Raw genomic sequence first — 14,879 nt, forward strand, 5'->3', positions numbered from 1 at the left:
ACGACAACGTGCCAGTCGATTGTTAACGGCGGAAAATGGGGACCTAACAGTTACTTAAAATGTTCGGTGTTGCACTACCAAATATCCCAAACTATATATATTTTTCAATTTTCTTCAGATAAACTGCAACAAATCAAAAGGTATTCTACAAGGGTGGTTTAGTTTGATGTTTCAATACGTACTACTTTTCTGTCTCAGCCATTGCGGAAGGATACAAATGCCGTGCGTATAAAAGCGTTAGCCGACCTACTTTCACTGCTTCTGCCTCTTTCAGGAGTAGGGTTCGTTAATGTGAGGTTGTGTCGCCTGCAATATAGGTTACACAACCCACCTTAATTTCGTGATATAATTTACAAAAAGCCAAAAAAAATTTAAAAGTCAAAAAACACAAAAAAATAGAAAAAATCGAGAAAATTATAATAATTTAACCGAAACGCGTGGTTCTGTGATCATACAACGTGGGCATATTGAGGAGTATTGAAGACGTTTGTGCAACCGCGTCGACAGAAGACTTCTGTGATCAGTCTGCATCTGAATTTGCTACTGCGGATCTAGAGAAACAGTGCTACGAAAATGAATCCAGGAGGGCCAAACTATCCTATGGCTTCGCTGTATGTGGGCGACCTGCATCAAGATGTTACAGAAGCTGTACTGTTTGAAAAGTTTTCAACTGCTGGACCTGTGCTGTCTATTCGTGTCTGCAGGGACATGATAACCCGTCGTTCGCTGGGATACGCTTATGTCAACTTCCAGCAACCTGCCGATGGTAAGTGCAAGCTGTTTTCTAAAATCGTGCCATGACTTCTGCAACACTTACGACTTCACTAATTTCTGTTTAAACTGTTGCAGCGGAGAGAGCTTTGGACACTATGAATTTTGATATAATTAAAGGGCGTCCAATTCGTATCATGTGGTCTCAGCGAGATCCCTCTCTTCGAAAGTCTGGCGTTGGCAATGTTTTCATTAAGAATTTAGACAAAAGCATTGATAACAAAGCCATGTATGACACGTTTTCCGCGTTTGGAAATATATTAAGCTGTAAGGTGAGTAACACGTGGTGAATCATTTTAAAATGGAGAATCCCAAAATAACTCTTTATCACTTTAGTGTCAGTTGTATGAATTAAGCCTTCGTATAAATGATTTCCAGTGGTTCATTGTGGGCGCCTGCAAGTTTGTTCATATGATTACACGAACTCTCCTTGATATTAGTCTTAAGACGCCGTATAGACTTACAGTGTGAGGTATTGTGTTCATTTTGTCATAAGCTCACTGGTACTTCGCTGGAAACGTTTAATTACTCCGGACAGGCCAAAGTAGCTTCAGCGAGATTTCTGTATTTTGTAGACCGTATGTCTCGTGCTTCAGGGCACAGTATATCTACAGTTAAGGGTAATTATCTGTAATTCTTACCTCATAAATATTAATTTGAAATGCTCTTACGTATTTTGTTCAATGTATAACACGAATTCAGATGTTACTTGGGCGTATGCAGTAAACATAAACCAAATTGGTAAAACCTGCTAAGATCTGAGGAATTCTACACAAGGGTAATGGAAAGCGTTGCAGTAGCTCTGTTACACAATGTGTCAATCATAAGTTTACAATACTTCATTCAGTATGGGTGTGTAATTACTTGCTGCAATGGCATTAACATTAGCCTACATGTGTTGGTAGCCATATGCCTCTTTAAATTTGCTGCATTGTGTTACAGGTTGCTCAAGATGAAAATGGTGTATCAAAGGGATATGGCTTTGTGCATTTTGAAACTGAAGAAGCTGCTACTAAATCAATTGAGAAAGTAAATGGTATGTTACTTAATGCCAAGAAAGTATTTGTTGGAAAGTTTGTACCACGAAAGGAGCGTGAGAAGGAACTTGGAGAAAAGGCAAAACTTTTCACAAATGTTTATATAAAGAACTTTGGTGAAGACTTCACTGATGATATGCTGAAAGAGATGTTCCAGAAGTATGGAAAAATCACCAGTCATAAGGTAAGCATGTGTGTATTCCCTCTGTATACACACTACATTTTGTAGTCCTTGAATAGTTACACAACTTGCCTTATCTTTTAAAGGTAATGACAAGGGAAGATGGGAAGTCGCGTGGATTTGGTTTCGTTGCGTTTGAAGACCCGGAAGATGCCGAAAGAGCGGTGGAAGAACTTAATGGCAAAGAGCTACCGGATGGGAAGGTAAGATTTTTAGATGTCATGAGGAATTGCAGTATTCGTAGTTAAGAATATGATTGTGTGGCAGCATTGTGGCCATCATGAGAGTTCAAAAGAACTTTTAACACATGAACGAAACACTTAACAGCCAACATACAGGTTGCTTCAAGCCCATGTTTGCTTAGGTTTTGCCACTTTATTGTATTGTGAAAGGTGATGATGGGATAGGGGCTTGTTACTGGTCTGTGAAGACGATGTGGGTGTGGCATCTATCCCTAAATGTTGTGGGACATATGTTAAGATTATCTTGGTAGAAATGTTGAGGTGCATGCCTATAGTTTGTACTAAAATGTTGTCATATAATTTGTTCAGTTTGATTTGAAGTAAAAAGATTCCATGTCCTATTTTAGCGTTGTTGAGTTTAATTATTTTTATTGGCTAAAGTTAAGATATTGGACCCCTTGTTTGCAATTCAAAGTGAATCAGTCCTGGTAAACCATGCCCTGCCATAAAAAATAAGAAATAAAATTATACTTTACGTGCATTTCAGTACACTTTTGACTTTGTGAAAAGAAGCCGTTTTGCTTACGGTGAAGTGGGGGTAAGTGTAACCACGTTTTGGCATAGTTCAACTTTGACACCAAATTGTCAACTTGTTATTGAAGATATGATTTTGAAATTTCTTATGATTAAAGTTTGACTTATTGACTTTTAAACAATATACAATTTGTTTCTGAAAGAAAAAATTATATGGTCAAATAATTTTTTCAAAATTTTGTTGTGAGGTTACACTTGCCCCATGGTTCGGGGCAAGTGTAACCCCGTCTTCTTGTTCCCACACAGAGCATTGTAAGAGAGACTTGGGGTAAGTGACGTGATTACCCAATTTTTACTGAATTTGAGGATTTTTAGATAATTAAAATACCTTAAATTTTACTCAAGTTATGAACTTTTTTGCACTTGCCTCTTTGTATATTATGAAATAAACAAACTGTTAGCTAAACTAAAAAAATAAGTGTTAGCATAAACCATAAAACACTGAAGCAGAATGCATTATAGATGATTTATTTTTGTTTTAGGCCAGTAATTTATTAGTTTAAATTCTACAAAAGTAATATTTTTTTCTTTAGTAAGCAATTTGACAAAAATAAAATATCTAGTCTCAAGTGAAAAGAAAAAAAATCACTTTATAAGTTCACTTTCTATTATTTTTCATGGTAATTGAAGTAAAGTTGTTGGCAATTTGTGTTTAATGCTAAACTGCCCTAATTCAACTTATTATATTCACACTTAGGCCCTAACTATTATTTAGTCACTGAATGCTGTATGAATCAAATGTAACACCAAATGTCAGGTCTCCCTTGTGACCCAAAGTAGGCTCAGGCAGCACTGAAATGACATCAGAGGAGGGAACTTGTCTCTCATCTCTATCAGGCCAATATAATGTGGTGCCATGCTTTCTAATTTTTGGATCTGAGGAAAATCACTTCTGGATCTCTTAAATCAATAATTTTGGTAACTTGGCCAATAAAATGAACTTTCTTACATTTTGTTGCAAAAGCTACCAGAACATACTTTTCCAACTGTAATTTTATCTTTGGCTTCAAAAAAAGTTTGCCTCTTCTTCACAGCTTATAATTTCTTTCCTGAGATCATCCAGTGTTATCGTCTTCATCACTACTTATTACAGATAGGCCTCCTTCAGTTTCACTTTCTTCACTTGTTGATTCAATTTCGTCTTTTTTCTTGTTACCCACATGAGCAATCGGTGATTTTTTTGCACAACATTCTGAGATGCCATTTCGGATAAAGTAACAGCACTTTGTTTGGAAGATTTACTTTTCATTACCAAGCCCTTTTTTATGCCGATAATGCTTTTTTGTTTTGCTTTCTCCTTATTATTCTTGTTTCCTTTAAAATCTTTTTCTTTATAGATGGCATCTTGAAAAGTGATAACTTCAGCTCCTGGTGCAATCCTTTTCTTCTTTGTTTTACCAGTGGGACTACACTGTTGGACTGTTTCCAATAATAACCTTTCAAATGACAAATCAGAAGTTCCAGGACATAATGAAACATTGGTTAGCTTGCGAATGCTTGAGAAAGAACTCTGATACTGAGAGAACTACAGGGCTCAGTAGATGTAGGCCTATAAAATTCTGGAGGTTGTTCAGCTGGAAGCTTCCCAAAAATCTGAGTACTTTCTGTTGGAGATATAGTTTCCACAGAGTCTATGGCTGCATTATCGAGAGCTGGCAATGGATTAGTTTCTGCCAAAGATTTGGTATGAGCTACATACCTTTTATATGCCTCGGGATCATATTTAGTTTTATCAATTACTTCTCTACTGTACGGGAATATTCCTGCTTTTTGAAAACCACTTTTCACAAATTCAGGTGGTGTTTCATTCCATACAGCAGCGAGGAGATTGGAAGTCATGTTTGCTCATTTTTACCCCTTGATGTCTCTGGTGATGAGTTAACTTTTGGTCCCAATTAGATTTCACACACAGGAAGGTCAGTCTAGTTGATCTAGTGTGATGGCAAAAACAGTTATGGCTTAAATAAATATGTTCCGGTAAGTTTGTTTGGGGGGGTTACACTTGCCCCAGCCGATTGGTTACACTTGCCCCACATGGGAAAAAGTTGGGGTAAGTGTAACCATGCCTGGCATATGAAGAGCTTTATCAGTAGAGTAAAATGAATCTCATATTTGAAATTATCATGCAAAAGTTAGTTTGTAACCAGAAAATGGAAATACGGAAGCGTCCGATCCCGCCCGTCTGCTTTGACCCATGACGTCACAAATATGGCGGAAACAAAAACACACACACTTTCCACAAGAAGCCTAATGACACTAATGGGACAAGTGCGGGAAATGGGGTGTTTTGGGTGGGGGGGCAAACTAAATATAAACAAATTTAGACGCCTTGTGTAGCTACAATGTGTAAGTGAAGACAGCCATGCATGAATACCCACCCACCTCCCCAGGGGTCGTAACCCCTGCAACCCATAGAAGATAAAGATGCTTCAGTAGCTGATTAGTGTTTTTTGTCTTTTTTAAAAAAAAATTCTCACGGGATAGAGCGAACAGATCAGTAAAGTAAATAAAATAAAACAGAACTGGAGACAGCCACACTCAAACCAAACTCCGCGCCATCATGACGTCACACACAACACCCTTACGTCACGGGTCAAAGCCGACGCGTGGGATCGGACGCTTCTGTCGACCCCAAAAAATTGTGCAGTTATCTTTAAAACTGCGAAAATGACAGACCACCAAATTCAGAGCATGTCACTCTCTCGCAGAGTGAAAATGTAGACGTCAATTAAAGTCCAAAAATTAATTACCAATTTGTCAGATTTGACAACTTATGGTTAAATATAACAAAGAAAGGAGTAAATTAACATGTGTGATAGGTCAGAGGTAAAAATACAGCTTCTTTAAGGCACCATAAGCCCTGGTTACACTAACCCCATGGTTACACTTACCCCACTTCACCCTACTTCTGTTGTGAAGGCGTATGTTGCTCCAAATGCTGTATTAGAAGACAGTTAAAACATTTTCTCTTTTTTCAACAGTTTTAGGTGTAAGCTAATACACCTGGAAAGTCTGTACTGGTATAATAGTCATAATGGTTTTGATCAAGTAACCAGCGTAACATTGAGTATACCAAAAGCTTGTGTAAATGTTGTACACAGTACAAAATGTTTTAAAGGATTCCAGACATTTTGTTGGTGCAGTGTTTCTAAATACAGCACAGTTAAGATTTAAGTAATGTAAGGAATACTCGTAACATGTCATCGTATAGCTGTTCTGTGTGGTTTGCAGCCACACAAACAGGACTGAAACTACTTTTAAGATGTCAATGTCCTTCAGAACTCTTTCTGCTTTGTTACCATGCGTATTGACTGTAGATGCAGATTGCTAAAATGCCTCCCAGCCATTGTTAACTTGAACGATTTCATTACAATGATTTCAACTAGTTATCAGGGAAACCTCAAACATGAAAATGTAACCTATTTGTGTGTGAGCTTTTCATTGTGTGTTGCTTCATGTTATACGTCTAATGAATGTGGCAGCCTCCTGAAGTTCACGTTGTAGAATAAATTTATTTCTTTAATGATCACAAAAATTTTGGTCCCGTGAATACTTATTTCGGTCAGCAGTGATGATCTTAGGCTCTGTTTCGTAACATGTCCTAATATAATGAAGCCAAAGTGACACCACAAAAGGCATGCAAAATGAGCTTAACATCTTCGCAAATATTTAAATATGGTGTTAAATTGGAAAATGTGCTGACAGTCATACTCTTCTATCAGGATCAAAGTTTCTTCATCTTCTATCAACTAGTTTGAATTGCTGATCTTGTCAAAGACTAAATTTGCAAGAGGATAATTGAGAATTAAAAATCCATAAATTAACACAGAGTATCATGAATTGTGGAAGACTGCAGTTAGAAAAAACTAGGAAAGTTAATACTATGCATACATTTTGTAAATCCGAAAAGAATGGCCAGTAACACAGTATGTTTTTCCAGAGCATGTGTGAAATGAAGTTTTAAATGATTCTTCAGAATTTTTGTTTAGCAGTGTTTATCTAGCCAGACGAGCTGCTGCCCAGTACTGAATAATTTGCTTTCTGTTAATGTTCATGTATAAAGAAATAAGACATTGATCATATTGTTTTTGGGATGTGATACTCTGTTTGTGAATGCTGAGTTGTTAACTCTGTGCATGTAAGATTTTCAGTAAGATTACTGAGATCAACAAGCAACAGAAAACGCACTGGAAGTGGCCAAGTTTTGATCAAATGTAATTTAATCATAAGTGTGTAAAATGTATGTACATGTACCTGTATGTTATTGACAAAAGGGGAGGGGGAGGAAACCAAGGTACTTTGCCTCCACTCGGTGAAAACTGGGTTCGCATGAGTTTCCATAAGTTGTATCTTTTCCATATGCACACTTCTGGCAGGAGGGCACAATGCTATTAACAGTATGTTTCAAATAACTTTAAACTTGCTAGTCACCAAAGTTACAACCACATAAGAACTCTGATATGATCACAGGTATTTTTATGGTTCTGTGCTGTGAGGGGGGAAGAGGAGGAGGGGGGTGTTGTTAATTGGTTGTCGGTAAATTATTACTGCAAGAACACAAATACTTGTACTGGGCACTTATATCGGTTAGAACTATGTAAACACTCGGCTGTGTGGCCGTGAAACTGAGGGAGGAATCAAAGAGCAGCCTTCTTCAGTACTGTTTCTGGAGTTGGCATACATGACCATGTCTCCAGTCCGTTCTTACAGCAGTCCTTCATGTTTCCTCAACGACCTTCTTCGTATGGCTGAGTTTTGAGACCAGAATGGTTGATTGTCTAACACAGAGGTATTGTATTTCTCATTGTCCAATTACTATTTAATTTGTGGAAAAATTATGAAACAAGAAAGTTTATCATTCTGTAGAACTGGAGTATTCATTTCTTCATTTGTTACCATTTCTTTCTGGACCGAAGCCAGGAGAAAAGTAGGGGCGGGGGAGATCGATTATTCTGCCACATTTGCCTATTTGTGCTTCCGATCAGTGGGCTTGATATACAGATACTAAATCTGTTTTGCCTTGTGGTAGGATGTTAAGTCTGTGAATATGTGTGTACAGAAAAAGAACTTTGATGAACATTTATTTTCCTTGTACAGTTTTTGGGATGGATGTTGACACACCCATCTTACTGTAGCCCATGTCTGTTGGAAGCTGACAGCTGAGTGTTTCCCAGTGAATCAAATGTAATGTAAACATAATAATTACTATTCTTGTTACTGGATGCATTTTATAAGCATTGGATTTGACAATTGGTTTATGCCCACAATTTTGAACGTGTCGCAAACTAATGGTATCGATAGTTTCATTTTATTCCATTGGGTGTTCATTAGACTGTGCAGTTTGTCGAGCCATTTCTAAAAATGACAAGTAATCCTGTGTCCCATCAAGCAACACATTTAAAATAAGGTGCCCCTCACAACATTCTCAATCCATGATAGATTGCAGCACTGCATTGATACCAACGGTCATCACTTCGAACACCTTCTGTAAATGGACATTCACGCCGCCTTGGTGACCACTGTTGACCTTCAAAGACCTTACTGTTACACATAATTGGATTTGTCTCGATAGCCACTTTCAGAAACTTGGTACCAAACTGTAGCATACCACTAAAAAAAAATTGACCATCATATCTCTGAAGCAACCTCACCTAGCATCAAGTCATATTATGGCCCCTGTTGTGCCATGCAACTTTTGTCTCGCAAACTTTTCAGCTCCTATCATACTTTCGGAGTTATCCTACTTGGCAATAGTGACTCACCCTGTCTAAAGACTACTGTGTTACCAGCGGTAAAATTCTTTGGTGGAAAAAAATTGTCCCAGAAAAGTAACTTTTTTGGAGAGATGTTTCCCACTAACTCAGCTGCTTGGCAACTTAAAAGAAGTTTACTTGGCAAAAATTCCTTGCATTGTAATAATTGGACACATACCTGCGTATTGCATCATACTGGAACATATCCACCTTGATTACCTGTTGTAACGTCTTTTCTTGCCCTGGGTTTCCAAGAGATAATGACCTTGTGATACTTCATGGTTCTCTCCTTAAGCCCTTCTCCTTTCAGATATTTAGTATGAAATCTATGTACATTCAGTGCAACAGTTGTTTTGCCACTTTTGAAAATGTGTTGAATTAAAAATTGCCCTGTTGCACCAAAGTACTTGTGCATGGAGCATACCTTTTCATGGCGTTGTCTGCAAATCGGAATTCTTTCAAATCCTCAATACCTTTGGATTTGACAAATGTGTGAGCAACCTTTTAAACGGCAAAATTGCTTTCAGGGCGTGGTGGACTTCCGCTAAGACATTAATACAAAGAAACACTAGTTCACAACAGCTGATGACACCTCACACTTTGAAGCACTACTTTACAAGAGCTGAGGAGCATATAAGCAATTGATGCTACACAACTTAAGTTTATTGACAGTATGGCAACAGGTTGCACTGTAACTGACCCTCTATTGGAGGCATAGAAAAAGAAACTGGCTAGTTATTGGTGTTACGTGGGCAATGGTATGTCACCCCCCCCTCCCCCCCCCACCCCGCCACTGGTGGGAACAGTGAAGTTATTGAAATTAAACAGTATAAATGTTTTGCGAGACAGTGGTTAGAGAACTGTTTAGAGTGAAAAAAATGTAGATACTTAGTTTTTATTGGGTGTAAGTACAGCTGTTTAAAATCTTGCATATAAAAGAAACAGAAAAGATGTAGAAAACATGTAATGGCCAGAAGCAGCTTGATCTAACATAAAAAATGCTTTGTGCATGGTTCTTTTTTTATTTGGGGCCCCTTTGCATTCTCCACTTTCTGAAGTGGAAACTTTACGAAATCTGTTCTTTTACACTTCATTGGATTTGATAAGAGGTTCTGTTCACACTTCACTTGCCACATGCACCACACTTTAACAAGAAAGTTGAAAATTGATTCCAATACTGATGGATAGACTGACAGAAAATTGCCAAAATTTTAGTTCCTAAATTACTATGTTTGAAGATGTTTCAGTATCAGTTTGAAATTGTCTGTGTTTGTCATAAGACTACATTCTTCCAACTGAAGAATGGCTTCCAATTAATCAACAGTTTGTACTGTTTCATATTCAAAAGTTTGCGACTGCTGGAAACTGGCAAGATGTTGGAGGTTGAGGAAATTGAGTAAATGCTGTTGAATGCAGTATTTGTCAAAAAATGAAATAATGTTTAATAGCAGAACTTGTCAACAAATGGGGTATTGAGATACTCGGAATGTGTCATAAGGCGGTTTGTAAAAAGGCTATGTGGTGTCTGAAATATAATCTAGAAATTGTCTTGTTAGATTAAGGTATCAGCTGAGTGCTTAGTGCTTATTGTCTGATAAACTTAAGAATTATTTGCCATATTCAAATAACAGTTAAGCTATATTAACCAAAAATTGGATGTGTGTTTAAATGATCTGTTTCACTGTAGAGTTCATGAATTTGGCTTTAAAATGTGATTGTGTAATGTGATTTTGTATGTCACTGTGGCGATACATCATTGTTGTTGCAGCTCTATGTAGATTACTGTACTACAGGTGCTTTCTGCTCTGTGGTATGGTGCAAAGATTTTAACACAATATCCCAGGTGAAGGTTGAAAGTTTATGTTGCCCTATTCTCTTTGGAGACCTGCTGGCATAGAATTGTAACGTGGAGATGTGTAATGGTGTTTTGTGCATTCGAATAAGACATAGTAATTGTGTAGAGAAAGCAGTCTAATGCACTTCTTGTACAAACCAGTAATATGAAGGATATCAACAAACATTGGTACATTATAGACATGGAAAATCCAGACACCCTGAATCCAAACTTACATTGTGTGGAGAGTTAAGTATCCTAAAAGTGAGAGATGCTTGCCAACAAGTCTGCAGCCAGCAGAAAGAGATTAAAAAGTCTGTAGAGATGGATCCATTAAATAAGTTACTGTACCACTCTTATTTTATACTTTGCTGACTACATTTTTTGCATGCCACAATTACATGTATGTAAACCCCATATTACCAACCTCTACCCAACTACATATTCAGTGATATCTTAGGTCTTTATACAGAGGTCAGTTACACAAAATGATTGTACAAGAGCTAGGTAGTACTTTCGTTTAGAGGCTATTGGGAACAATTGTCTATGTTAAATGCAGGGGCACTTGCCTGTTTTGCATGTTTTCCCCTTCTGCAGACTTGCATCATGAAGATTAAAAATACTTGAAACAAAAAGGTTATGTCGTTAACTTTTTTGCGACAAATAGCTCAAATTTTTTGTACGAAACTAAAGTCAAGCAGTCATTGCTTGAAATGTTGGGCTGAGCACAGTTTGCATACACTCATTGTTAATGCTTTAGGTGAAAAGGCTGATTAGAAATAGAAGTAAGATTGTGAAGTCGGTTCTGAAGAGAAATTTCATATATTTTACATGGAATGAATAATGTTTGTCTTCACTTTCCACTTGATGTAGATTCTGTACGTGGGCCGTGCACAGAAGAAAGCTGAAAGGCAGCAAGAGCTGAAACGAAAATTTGAGCAGCTCAAGATTGAACGTCTCAATCGCTACCAAGGTGTGAATTTGTATGTGAAAAATCTTGACGACACAATAGATGACGAACGACTGCGTAAGGAGTTCGCACCTTTTGGAACTATTACTAGTGCTAAGGTAAGATCTTCGTCTGAAAATAGGTGTGCATACATTTTAAATTGTTGCAGACTAGCAATGTGTGACATTTCCTTTTTCAGGTCATGCTGGAAGATGGACGTAGTAAAGGATTTGGATTTGTTTGCTTTTCTTCACCTGAGGAAGCAACTAAGGCTGTAACAGAGATGAATGGTAGGATTGTTGGTACTAAACCTCTGTATGTTGCCCTAGCGCAAAGAAAGGAAGACCGCAAAGCTCATTTGGCGTCTCAATATATGCAGAGAATGGCCAACATGAGAATGCAGCAAATGGGACAGGTCAGTAGATATTTATGACGTTACAGAATGTACTTCAGTGGAAGAATAGCAAAACAGGCTCAGACTTTAGAGTATGCATACTGGTGTACAGCAAGAGCGAACCTTGTCTGGATGTGCCATGCATGGTTGTCTCTGCAAGGACAGGTGGCACGAAGCCAGATATCACTCTACCTTCTTTGTCCATAGAAAGCTAGGCAGTGACTTACTGACTACACACAAACTTGTAAGAATTCTGAAATTGACAAATGCCTGACTGAATATTGGCCACTAACATTAAGAAACATCCAAAATGTAAGTGGTTTTCATTAAATGTTCATGCAATTCCAGGTGCTAGTAATACTAATGTTCACAATCTTTATACCAATTTTCATGATATTTCTTAGTTTGCTACCTTCCTAATGTCACAGGACTTAATTTACCAAATGGATGGTAAAATTATTTAAGATAATACTCAGTCCCTTATGATATTATAGTGAAGTGCAGTTCTACAGTCGTGCAGGGCATCGGTTCTTATTTGTTGCATTTTAATGTTAAATTTATCTCTAGTTTTGCCCTAATATTCCCCGTTTGTCTAATACTCAGTTGATTTTCCTGTTTAAACCTGTGTAGCCTACTGTATTGGCATGTGACATAATTCCAAAGTGGAAACAACAAATAAATTTTAACTCTGGGTTGTTTATAGTAGTTAATGGCCATGTGGTAATGTTTATTTGATTGTGGTTCCATAGAAGTCTTGGCAGTTAATTTGAGAGCAGAGTGTAGGGTCTTAATTGCCATGTTTTGTAGCTACTCTGTGATTAACTTCTTTTTTGGCCATTACTTGGTTGTTATTCATTGTCCCTAAAACTATTTCAGCAGATCTTCCAGCCAAATGCAGGCGGTGGATACTTCGTTCCAACACTTGCCGCCCAGCCGCAACGTTATTACACTCCAGCACAGATGACACCAATAAGAGCAACACCACGCTGGACTGCACAACCCCAAGTGCGTCCTAATGCTCAGGGCACTGCTTCGACATTTGGAAATTTGCCTTTCCGAGCTGCTCCAAGACCTGCAGCGCAGCCAACTTCAATTCGAAACCAACTGTCTGCAAGGCCAATTACAGGTTAGTGGTCTTTGTGGGTGGGATTGCAATGAAGATTATTTGATTTCCAGTCTCATACTTTTTTTAAAGTACAATAGTTCAGATAAAGACACAGATGATAAATGCAGAAGAATGCTCATACAAGAAATGTCTTGGTGGTATCACCTGGTTTCCATCCCGGTAATTTTGTTCTGTTAATGTTGGTTCTTGTCACAGGTCAACAGTCCGTTGGAGCGGGTAGCATCCAGGGCCGTCCAATGGGTGCTCCAACTGTGTCAGTTTCTGCTCAGGGACGTCCTGCTACATACAAGTACACAGCTAATATGCGTAACCCACCACAACCAATGCCTGTGGCACAGCAACCACCTGTACAGCAGGTAAGTGTGAGGTGCAAAGAGCATCTAGAATACATATAAGGATGTTTAATTTTTCTTTGTGGCTTTGTTCTATTATATTTGAAATAATTTTGTTCCTTTTATGACAACAGAGTTCTCTTTGAGTGTTTAACTGGAAAATGGTCCTTGGTTTAAAGTATGTATACCAAGGAGTGGTGTTATAAAAAATGTTCACCCTTTCAGGCTGTGCACATTCAAGGCCAAGAACCACTGACTGCCTCAATGTTGGCTGAGGCTTCCCATCGTGACCAGAAACAGATGTTGGGAGAACGTCTGTTCCCCTTAATTCAGCATATGTATCCAGAATTAGCTGGGAAAATTACTGGAATGTTACTGGAGATAGATAATTCAGAGCTTCTGCATATGTTGGAACACCATGAGTCTCTCAAAGCTAAGGTAATCCTTGGTTTTCCTTTTTTTTTTTTTTTTGTTTCTTCCATTGAGATATAATCAAAATTTTAAATTTTGTGTTACATGCCTAAGGAAACACTAAATTGAGGCTCACTGCTTACAGGTTGAAGAAGCTGTTGCTGTTCTTCAAGCCCACCAGGCAAAACAAGCTGCATCTCAAGGAAAGAAGGAATAAAGGTTTAATATTATAATGGCCACAACTGGAGCATTTCCGGCTAACTTGGAACCTGAAGTGGCTTAAAATTTGAAGAAATTTGGGGCTACTATATACTCCTTATTCAGATCTTCTCTGGTAGCTTCCAGCACTAATTTCAGAAAGAGAGAATTAAAATGTGTAGGAATTTTAAAATATCCTTAATTTGTTGCTTGTCTTCTGTTACCTAATAGACAGGACTTTAAACACGAAAAGAAATCTAAGAATATATTTTAAAAGTAAAACTTCATGAATGAGTTCTAGTGAGTAAGCCCACTTTCTTATTAAAATGATCTTCTTTTAAGTGTTGCTGATAATTGAAGTTTCTTTATTGTATTTGTTGTACATCGTTGATTTGCAAATATTTTGTTTTATGAATGTTCTGATTGGCTTTTAAATTCAAAGAACATTGAGTTAGTTTTAAAACTATTTCAATATACCTTCTGTAATAGATGTGGGCGTATTTTTCATTTCCCTTCTTGCTTGTATTCATTTAAAATGTCTCAAATGTTAGTCTTTCTTGTTTGTCAATAATTTTAAACAGCAAAAAAATTGTAATACCTAAAATGGTAACTTGTAATATTTTCTTCCTTTACATCAAAGTGCCCACAAGGAAATAACATCTGTAATCAAGTTACATTAAAAAATCAGCATAAAAAGAGGAAAATCAACATTAAATTACAAATATTGATGAGAGTTCAGTGAGACGGGAGGGTGGGAGAGTTTTTGAAGGTACTGATATTTAGGAAGTTTTCATTTGTAAGTATGTAGTTTTAAGTGAATGTATATATTTCGTGCTTGGGGTTTGAAATTATGTTTAAAATTCTTATGTAATGATTATGTAATTTGAAAAACAATGGGTTAATGGATAAATAATACATTTGGATTTTTCTTTCCACCTGCTCCTATTCAGCAGCAATTTCCTCTTCAAGGTATCTACCTGCTCACTGTCCGTATTGAAATCTGTTGTGAAAACTACTGTAAATCAGATTGTTCTTGCTTTTCTGTAATTTTAAGAGACGTTTCAAAGTGATAGTGTAGCAAGAACAAGTAACATAACACATTGGACATCAGTTCGAT

General features: G+C 37.4%; 1 protein-coding gene across 2 annotated transcripts; it reads left to right on the forward strand.

The window, feature by feature from the left end:
• The first annotated feature begins 250 nt into the window (after positions 1–250).
• LOC126236644 (polyadenylate-binding protein 4-like) lies at positions 251–14,677 on the forward strand. 2 transcript variants are annotated; one of them, XM_049946104.1, is made up of 10 exons: positions 251–766; positions 850–1,043; positions 1,714–1,992; positions 2,076–2,192; positions 11,226–11,420; positions 11,501–11,716; positions 12,575–12,821; positions 13,017–13,177; positions 13,379–13,591; positions 13,710–14,677. In XM_049946104.1, the coding sequence occupies exons 1-10, from the start codon at positions 574–576 to the stop codon at positions 13,779–13,781; spliced, it is 1,887 nt and encodes a 628-aa protein (XP_049802061.1). In that variant the 5' UTR covers positions 251–573; the 3' UTR covers positions 13,782–14,677. The 2 variants fall into 2 exon arrangements, with proteins under 2 accessions (XP_049802061.1, XP_049802060.1); XM_049946103.1 differs by having other exon boundaries at positions 252–766; positions 12,572–12,821.
• Positions 14,678–14,879: the final 202 nt, after the last annotated feature.

Source organism: Schistocerca nitens, chromosome 2 (genome assembly GCF_023898315.1).
Source record: "Schistocerca nitens isolate TAMUIC-IGC-003100 chromosome 2, iqSchNite1.1, whole genome shotgun sequence".
Taxonomy (NCBI): Eukaryota; Metazoa; Arthropoda; class Insecta; order Orthoptera; family Acrididae; genus Schistocerca; species Schistocerca nitens.

What these genes read in the sequence shown, in the direction of transcription:
- LOC126236644 (XM_049946103.1), top strand. Translation starts at nt 574, where the DNA reads ATGAATCCAGGAGGGCCAAACTATCCTATGGCTTCGCTGTATGTGGGC. An exon ending in GAAATATATTAAGCTGTAAG is followed by an intron (nt 1,044 to 1,713) that starts GTGAGTAACACG and finishes ATTGTGTTACAG; the next exon opens with GTTGCTCAAGATGAAAATGG. An exon ending in GAATGCAGCAAATGGGACAG is followed by an intron (nt 11,717 to 12,571) that starts GTCAGTAGATAT and finishes AAACTATTTCAG; the next exon opens with CAGATCTTCCAGCCAAATGC.